The 10,242-nt window shown below is 38.7% G+C and overlaps 1 protein-coding gene across 1 annotated transcript; it reads right to left on the bottom strand.

The window, feature by feature from the left end:
- Window positions 1–3,824: 3,824 nt before the first annotated feature.
- LOC133016140 (gastrula zinc finger protein XlCGF8.2DB-like) lies at window positions 3,825–4,646 on the bottom strand. Its single transcript, XM_061083469.1, has one exon. It carries the CDS (start codon window positions 4,600–4,602, stop codon window positions 3,910–3,912), a length of 693 nt encoding a protein of 230 aa, XP_060939452.1. The 5' UTR covers window positions 4,603–4,646; the 3' UTR covers window positions 3,825–3,909.
- Window positions 4,647–10,242: the final 5,596 nt, after the last annotated feature.

Genomic DNA, 10,242 nt, shown 5'->3' with positions numbered 1-10,242 from the left:
GTTGTTACAATATAGAGCAGACAATATCTGGACAATCTGGTTTACCATAAGTTTAAGATGACTACAAACAAACATCTAAAACTCACTTTTTGGAATGTAAGGGGGATGGTTAAAATGACTAAGTTGAAACAGGTTATTACTAGGCTTAAGCAGCTTGATTCATCTATTGCTTTTATCCAAGAGACTCATCTACTTAAAGAGGACTTACTGAAGGTGCGAAGGAGATGGCCAGGCCAGGTACTGGCATTTTGTTTCTCCTCCCACACTTGGGTGGTTATGGTGTTAAATCACAATTCGGTGCCATTTCAAGTGAGTAATACCATCTTTGATACAGCTGGTAGATATTGGGTGGTACAGGGCACTCTCTTGAGAGAAGACATCAATTTGGTTTATATCTATGGACCAAATGATGACAATACCTCTTTTTTTGAGAATATATTTTTATTAATTGCCTCCCTTTCAGGTAAAGTAATGATGACAGGCGATTTTAACTGCACGCTTGATCCAAAGCTTGATCACTCATCTGGGTTGGACACCTCTCATTCTCAATTAGAAAGAAAATAAAACAGTTTATAAAGGATCTGAACCTCTGTGACCCTTGGAGGATTCAAAACCCAAATAAAATGGAATACTCCAATACTACATTTAAAACCTACTCACGCATAGATTATTTCTTAATCTCTAATTCTCTACTACCCAATATAGATAGATAGAGTACTCTATTCATCCCCGAAGGGAAATTAAGTTGTCATAGCAGCCGGTATATTTGAATACAATAAAATACAATACAATAGAATACAATTAAAATATTGAGGTAGAAAGAATAAGAATAAAAAAACAGTAGCACAAGATAAAATACAATACAATAGGTAGATAAGGTGCAGTGGCAAGATGATGGTAAGAGTACTGATGATATGATGGTAATGGTATTGTTAGAATACAATAAAATAGGTACATAAGGTGCAGTGGCAAGATGATGGTAATGGTATTGTTAGACAGTATATAAGAATAGTACAGTATATATAGAATATAATATAACATAATATATATATATATATGATAGTAATTATACCAATATAAAAGCAGTATATGGTAATAATAGCTAACTGCATATATGATAGCATTGTTCTATCAGATCATGCCCCCACCTCACTATTTTATAAGGATTCACAATTAACCAAAGGTTCCTCTAGTTGGCGCTTACACCCCAAATGGTTACAGGATTCTGATTTCATAAAATTTTATGGGGGAACACATAGATATTTACTTTACTATAAATACGGACCAGACATCTGCGGCCATCAAGTGGGAGGCTTTTAAAGCATATATTAGAGGGCAAATGATTAGTTTCACTAGTTCCAAATTTAACAAATTTAAACAAAAAATGAACGAGTTGGACTCAAAAATCAGTGAGTTAGAGAGAATGAGCAGCCTGGATAACTCGGTAGAAACAAAACAAGAATTATTTGCACTTAAGGTTGAATATGAGGAGCTCTCCACACTAAAAGCTGAGAACAGTCTAATAATGCTTAAGCAAACTTTTTTAGCCTGGCAAATTAAGAAACTTAACTCAGAAAGAGCCATAAATGCAATTAGGAATGAACAGGGGGTAATGACTACAGATCCATTTGAAAAAATAACAATACTTTTATCTCGTTTTATAAGACCCTCTATCAATCTGAATATCCAATAAACTCAGGAAATCAGCACAGCTTCCTAGATAGGCTAGAAATTCCATGTATCTCTGAAGAAAAAAAACTTGAGCTGGATAAAGATCTGAATTTGGAAGATGTTTCTAACGCCATTCTTAACATGAAGGGTGGGAAGGCGTCAGGCCCCTATGGGCTCCCAATAGACATTTATAAATTATTTAAAGAAAAATTATTAGCCCCTTTGTTAGATATGTATGCAGAATCCTTTAAACAGGGTTACCTTCCCCCTTCGCTACGAAGTGCCTTGATCACGCTTATTCTGAAGCCAGGTAAACCGCCAACAGAATGTGGCTCCCACAGACCAATCTCACTTTTGAACTCTGACGCAAAGATCATTGCTAAGGCCCTGGCCAGGAGACGTGAGACCGCCCTACCAACCATGATACACACAGACCAAAATGGCTTTGTTAAAAATCGCCAGGGGTTCCACAATGTGAGGAGAGTTCTCAATATAATTCATGTATGGGAGGGGGCCCCTGACACTGCCGTCCTGTCACTTGATGCGGAGAAGGCATTTGACAGAGTCGAATGGCCCTTTCTCCTGGAGGTGCTTAGGCGTTTTGGGTTCGGTGATTACTTTCGTAGATGGGTTGAAATTCTGTTTGTTGATTCATCTGCAGTAGTATCTACAAATAATTTGATTTCACAACCGTTTAAACTCTCTCGAGGCACGAGACAAGGCTCTCCAATTTCACCCCTACTTTTTGTAATAGCCATAGAACCACTGGCAATAGCAATAAGATCACACTCTTCAATTTGTGGCATTAAGGCAGGAGATCTGGAACATCATATAGCATTGTTTGCAGATGATACCATTGTATTTCTTTTAGATCTTGTTAAATCAATACCATCCCTCTTAAAGTTGATCAGCCGGTTTGCTAGCTACTCAGGTTTTAAAGTTCCTAAATGAACAGGAGAGAAGAAATCCAACGGTATCCCACCCATTTGTAAATGCTATAGACGGTTTTAAATATCTCTGTATTAGAATAACACCTAAGATAAACACCCTTAGTGCAACTAATTATGAGCCTATGTTAGCAAATTTGTCAGAAGATTTTGACAGAAGAAGAATTCCCACATGTCCAAAGATGGACATGTGGGAATGTAAAGAGATTCAAAAATTTTGGAGCTCGGTGTTACAATATATCTCTCAAATTACCTCTTCTCCAGTACCTCTAAATCCTAAGCTATGTATATTAAACATCTATCCGGACAATTGCTCTCTGTCTAATAGAGAAAGAAATATGGTTGATCTGTGTCTTCTACAGGCCAGGCGCTCAATAGGTCTGACTTGGAGGAATGTTCGTTGCCCCTCTCTAGGACACTGGTTAAAAAACTTAACGTCGAGTTTGGCTCTGGAGAAGTTAACATATGTAGTTAGGAAGAAAGCTTCTCAATTTTACAGTATCTGGGAGATGTTTTTGGACTTTGTTAAGAATGGTGACATTGAAGAGGCATTGGAAATGTGAAGTGACTAATCTGGTGTGAGGAATGTGTGCTGTGCTATGTTTCTTGTTAGTGACTGAAATCTATTTTACATATTCAATTTTGTTTTAATTTAGTTTAAACAAATTAGTAGTTTCATTGTAATGTTTTGTATTTGAATTTATGTTGGAATCATATCTTAGCAATTTCTGTGAATTTTGTAATATTTATTTCCATTTATGCTGCCATATGCTCAGGTTGGGGAAGGGTCTTGTATATTTGTAAATTTGTAAATTGATGTAAATGTATAAAACTATATAAAACCAATAAATATATGTTTAAAAAAAAAAAAAAAAAAAAAGAACATACATATACATACTGTCCAAGGCAAACATGTTCACCATAAAGACATGGAGGACATTATATACAATTAGTATATAAACTGTACATATAATATTAGTTATTAATCAAATCAGTAGAAATAGGGAATATCACCACAAATCTTTCATGTTATTCATGAGTTACATTTTCTAGGGAAATAAACATTGTCAACTCTGATAAAAACAGGTGAAGGGGGGATTTAGATTCTCTATTTACAACAGTGAACTATTAATATGTATAATGTAAATAGTTGCTGACAAATATAAATTAATCTTTTGTTACAAACTATGCAACTTCAATCTTTAACCACACAGAGCAAGTAAATGCATTCTCTCCTGGATGACTACTCATATGTAGTTAGAGAACCCATTAGTCTAAATATTTTACCAAACTAGGAGCAACAAAATGGTTTCTCTCCAGCATGACTCCTCATATGTACAGTTAGATACCATTTTTGTCTAAATCTTTTACCACACTCAGAGCAACTAAACGGTTTCTCTCCTGAATGAATCGTCATATGTGCAGTTAGATCCCACTTTCTTCTAAATCTTTTACCGCACTCAGAGCAACTAAACGGTTTCTCTCCTGAATGAATCCTCATATGTGCAGTTAGATCACACTTTACTCTAAATGTTTTACTACACTCAGAGCAACTAAATGCTTTCTCTCCTGTATGAATACTCATATGTACAGTTAGATGGCCTTTTTGTCTAAATCTTTTACCACACTCGGAGCAACTAAACGGTTTCTCTCCTGTGTGAATCCTCATATGTAAAGTTAGATCACACTTTACTCTAAATCTTTTACCACACTCAGAGCAACTAAATGGTTTCTCTCCTGTATGAATCCTCATATGTAAAGTTAGATCACACTTTACTCTAAATCTTTTACCACACTCAGAGCAACTAAATGGTTTCTCTCCTGTATGAATACTCATATGTACAGTTAGATCCCGCTTTACTCTAAATCTTTTACCACACTCAGAGCAACTAAATGCCTTCTTAAGAGTTTTACATTCCATATCACTTAGAGGCTGTTTGTTATTTTTTGTAGTTAAAGCAGACTGAGGTTCCCTGGTCTGCATCCAATCATCTTCACTGTCTACAGTCTTGTCCTCAGTACCTTGTTGTAAATGTCCATCAGGACCTGCGATCCTGGCTGGTTCTTGTTCTCCACAATCCGCTCTGTTCTCCTCAGTCTGACTCTGATGAAGCTGTGACAACTGAGGTTTCTCTTCATCTTCTTCACTCTTCACAGTGACAGCAGTCAATTTGAACTTGATATCAGCCTGCTCAAGTTGTTGAAGCTGCTCCCCCTCCTGATTGGTCCACGGTTCCTCCTGTTCCTCTTTAATGTGGGGGGGCTCTGGGTCCTCCTGGTCCACAAGGGGGCTCCACTGCTGCTGCTCAGGGGGAACCTCTTCTTTATTCACCATCAGCTGCTGTACGTCTGCAGGAAACACAAAGACATACATTTTTGTCGTCTTTTAGGGATGACGTCATAAGGAGAAAGGAAGATGGCTGCGCCGAGTCAAAGCTTGAATTCACAAAAAGAGCAAACTGAAGCAAAAAAACAAATTCTGTATGAATCCTCATATGTACAGTTAGAGAACCCTTGTGGCTTAATCTATTACCACACTCACAGCAACTAAATGCTTTCTTACCAGTTTTACATTTCATATCACTTAGAGGCTGTTTGTTATGTTTTGTATTTAAACCAGACTGAGGTTCCCTGGTCTGCATCCAATCATCTTCACTGTCTACAGTCTTGTCCTCAGTACCTTGTTGTAAATGTCCATCAGGACCTGAGATCCTGGCTGGTTCTTGTTCTCCACAATCCGCTCTGTTCTCCTCAGTCTGACTCTGATGAAGCTGTGACAACTGAGGTTTCTCTTCATCTTCTTCACTCTTCACAGTGACAGCAGTCAATGTGAACTTGATATCAGCCTGCTCAAGTTGTTGAAGCTGCTCCCCCTCCTGATTGGTCCACGGTTCCTCCTGTTCCTCTTTAATGTGGGGGGGCTCTGGTTCCTCCTGGTCCACAAGGGGGCTCCACTGCTGCTGCTCAGGAGAAACCTCTTCTTTATTCACCATCAGCTGCTGTATGTCTGCAGGACACACTGAAACACAAAGACACACGTTAATTTTTTCAGAGTTTCCTGAAGTGTTTTTAAAAAACTTGGGTTTGGTTTCTTTTATGGCGACTCTGGAAGCAGCTCGCTAAGTTAGCTGGATTAAACCAAGTGTTTCCAGTAGGGGTGCAACGATTAGTCGACGTCGTCGACAAAAATCGATGACAAGAATAGTCGCGACGAATTTACTCGTCGATGATTCGTTGGTTACGTCATAGCACGTGTTTTTCAGGCGGTGCAGTGGAACTAAACGTCGTTTTACCGGAGGTGTTGATGAAAGCAGCTGAGGAGTGAGCCATCTCGCTTCCTTCCTATCTCTGAAAGTTGCGCATGTGCAATAGCGTCAACACATGGACCAATGGCGGCCTCCGCTGCAGCAGCATCGCGTACCAGAAAGTAAAAAGTTCGGGAGAACTTCACTCTTAACAGCCCGAAAAAAACTACCTACAGTATTTGTACAGCGGACCTGCTCTCCATGGAAGCATGACACATGCATTTGAGGAGGAGGCAGGTGTGACATCGTAACGGAGACGATGCAGACTCGCCTCTGTCAGTTATATATAAACGTATATGGGTAGTTGACAAATAAGGGTGAAACAGTTTTTTTTTAAACAAAGATTAATGAGGATTACAGTTGTATGAAATTATAATTTTCAAATGCTGAATTTTTTTAAACTGCTAGTGTTCCATGGATTTTTTGTAATATTTCATTGTGGTGTGACTGGCCGTCACACCGCAGGACATTTTCATCCTTGTGGCCATTTTAAGTGATTGCTATACAAGACTGACCTTAGCTATTATGCTAACTGAATAATAACACAGTTAAACCTTAATGTTTAATTTAATAAAAATTAAAAAAAAAAGTTAACATTTTTTTGTACAATTTTTTTTTTCAAATTTTTAACTACAGCCGTCACACCGCAGAACTTTCAAAAAATGACACATTCATTGTCTGACAGAAAGAGAGAACCAATGAAATAAATCAGAGGTTAACAGTCACCTTTCAACATACACAGTACATTCCAACATCTGGGGGGCTTCCTGGTAGTGGAATAAACTAAGGGCCCCTATAGTTGTCCATGTAACTGCCGTTTCAAAAATTAGATTTTCCATGTCACACCGCAGGACAGCATCTGTGTTACGAAAGTTATTTTGCTGTAAAAACTAATATACTAGTTTTGTTCATATTAAAACCTAATATTAATAAAGTCATTATATACAATATAATGCCAAGGCAGTTATAACCTGCTCCAGATATTTCTGGTTTATTTTGTTAATATGTAAGTTTAATGCTTCACCTATGTTACGGTCACACCGCAGGACATTTTGCGTATTCACCTTAAAACAGGGGTCTCAAACTCAAATTACCTGGGGGCCGCTGGAGGCAGTATCTGGGTGAGGCTGGGCCGCATCAGGTATTCCACAAAAAAAAAACTTTGCTAAAAAAATCCAAACTTCTCTAATGTCATTACTAACAGTTATTTAACTTCAATGGGTTCTTCTGAACATGAATAGAATATTGAAGAACACGGAGGGGCATCTTGCACATCAAAGGAGAAGGAATCCGCAAAATATTTGTAAAAGTCGCTCTGTGCTTCTTGAAGTCTGCAAATCTATGATCAAATTCCTCCTGTAGCCTCACATTTTTCTATCCATTTTTGTGCTTACTTTGTGCCGGCGTGTTGGCTTACCAGCGTTCTGGGACTTATTTGAGCAGATCCGGTACCTCTCGTATCGAAAAAAAAATGAATATTAAAAAAAGTTTTTTAAGAAATGATTAAAATAAAATATAACAATATAATGTAATCACTAGAAAATTACGGAGCCCCTGTTGACATCGGTGGATGAATTACTAATTTGTGGCCACGCAATAACAAGATAATCTAATAAATTATATATAAAGCTTTCTTAACAACAGCATCACAATTTCATAAAATAATAACAAATGCAGACTTCTAAGATGAACCAAAATAACTAGCACATCGTCATGTACAGTCCGTGGCTCGGTGCGTAAATGTCACCACCAGAGGATGAGGGAATTCAAATCATTAAAATTCATCCACACATATCAGGTGTAAATAATAATGTAAAACAGCCCAGACTGTAAAATGTAGATATTAGCTCAATGACGTGTTATAAACTGCTGCGGTTTAGAATAATCTGTCTGCGTAAAGAAGCTCCAAAACCTCACAGCGCAGCGTGTGCGTAAAGGAGCCGTGGTGTCCCTTGAATTTGCCTTCAATTTAACAAATTGTGTGTGTGTGTGTTCCGTTCCGCTGGACACAGAAGTCGCCTTTGCTCAAGACGCCACTTTATTAATCACTGACATAAAGACTGATACCGTCACTGCAGTATAGCCTAAATAAGTCCCACTGCATTGTAAGTGGCATGTGTGTGCTGTTTTAAGCGGCGTTTTATGTGCGTTCCGGGACCTGTGCTCGTCGTACCTGCGCTGTGATATGTACTTAGTGTTCCGGCACCTTGTGATTTACAAATGAAGCACTGGATACATCATGACCTGCGCGAAAGAGGGCGGAAAACTATGAATTTCACCCTCCTGCACCGCACATCCAAAGCCACTCTTTTCTCTCCCGGCTCTCTCTGTCACTCACTCTCACACGTACACACACACACACGACCCCGCCCCCCATGTCACTCACTTGCATGCTGCGTTCACTGGTCAGGCACACAGTAGGAAACCAGAACATCATAACATTGTCCCACACAGCAGCTAACAGCGGAGCTGCTACAATGTTTGTGCGGGCCGCACTAACATTAAACTTTCATATTAAGGTGGGGGCCACAAAATATCGTCCCACTGGCCGCAATTGGCCCACGGGCCGTGAGTTTGAGACCCCTGCCTTAAAATATAATCAAAACATAACAGATATTTCATACAAAATCATAAGTTTAAAACAAAGTAACATAATATGCATCACATCCATGTGTTGTTTAAGTGGTGAAATGCATCTAAATAGACATTCACACTTAGTTACATAAAAATCATGCGTCATGTCATCCACTCATATACCTGTGCGCAGGATTATAGCATCCATTACAAAAATATGGTTTAAACCTTTTATTAACGAGTTTAAAAGCGTTATGTTATCCTTTTGCCTGACAAATGTCTTTTTTTAATCACAATTATTTAGTCAGAAGAAGACTGTAGTTTCGTTTGTTGATGTTTTTATTGCTGTTACTTTCCCTGTCATTTTTGTTAACAGAAAAAATGGATTACTTGATTTTTAATTTATTTTTAGTATCAGCACTAGTACTCTGTTCTTAGTTGACAGGAAAAAGGGAAACTTGAATTTAAATTTAAAAAATTTTTATTAGCACTTTGCCTGTCCTTGCTTTTAAATGGACAGAAACTTGATTTTTCTTTGCTTTTGTGTCAACAGTACCCTTATATGCAACAAAGTTTATTAAAAGACATTTTTTTGGAATGAAGGATCAATCTTTATTTCCTTTATTTTCAGTAATCACATGCCTCGAACAACCTCAAGCTAAATTTAAAAGCTGTTTGCTTAATAAGAGCAATTGAGAATTTGTGTCATTCATAATCCGATAAGTCGATTAATCGTTTCAATAATCGGTGACTAATCGACTATCAGAATAGTCGTTAGTTGCAGGCCTAGTTTCCAGGATAAAAAGTTTTATATTTTGAGGCCAAATAAACAATTTACGACACGAGCAGAGCAAAGCGAGTGGAGGTTAGTTAGTTGGTTAAGCTGTTTTCAGACATGACCTGTGGTTTAAAACCAGATAATTGTCTCCAGAGTTTCTCTAGGGTTTGTGTTTCACATATGAACAACACAGCAGCAGGTTTTCTGCACAGACTCGTTCACAACAGCAGTGGTGGGAAGTAACGAAGTAGAAATTCTTTGTGACTGTAATTAAGTAGATTTTTCACATATCTGTCCTTTACTTGAGTATTTAATTTCCTGTCGACTTTTTACTTTTACTCGTAACATTTGAACACAACTTTCTGTACTTTCTACTTCTTATATTCTCAAAACTGGCTCGTTACTTGAGCAGCGGAGGTTTAGGCACGCCGCACCTCTCTCTCTCTCTCTCGCGTGCCGCTGCCTTGGGGGATGAGCAGGTCTGGCGGCATGTTTGCAGTCAGGGGTGGGGAGCGCGAGACCAGAGGTTGGTCGGGCTGCCTTGGTCGATCATGGTCGAGCAGGCTGTACCGGTGATGATCCCTCCATCAGAAACCTTGTTACGAGTTTGACTAGAGAGTCCAGTTTGATCGTCTTCTCGGCGCTCTGCCAGGGCCGTGACCGACTCTGGAGGGGCCGATCCCAGGACCTCCCAATGGGTAGTAACGATGTGTGTGGGCAGGGACTTAATCAACGCCTGCACATTCCCCATCCATTTATTCCCTTTAGAATTATCCAGGTGCTCATGCAGGAGCTCGGTTCAGTTCAGTCTTTATTATTCTGTCTGAAATTTGGCAGCAAAACTAGACTGTATCTAGTGAGTTTTTCTTCTCTGTACTAGCAAAGTGCATGCTACAAAAAGAGAAACTATCTTATTTTGTGTGCCTAGAACTTGTTTTCTTGTCCATGTTTAGTGATATTTACAGAA

This window comes from Limanda limanda, chromosome 12 (genome assembly GCF_963576545.1).
Source record: "Limanda limanda chromosome 12, fLimLim1.1, whole genome shotgun sequence".
NCBI classification, from domain to species: domain Eukaryota; kingdom Metazoa; phylum Chordata; class Actinopteri; order Pleuronectiformes; family Pleuronectidae; genus Limanda; species Limanda limanda.
Note: the sequence above shows the minus strand (reverse complement) of the source record. Positions and strands in the feature narration are given on the sequence as shown.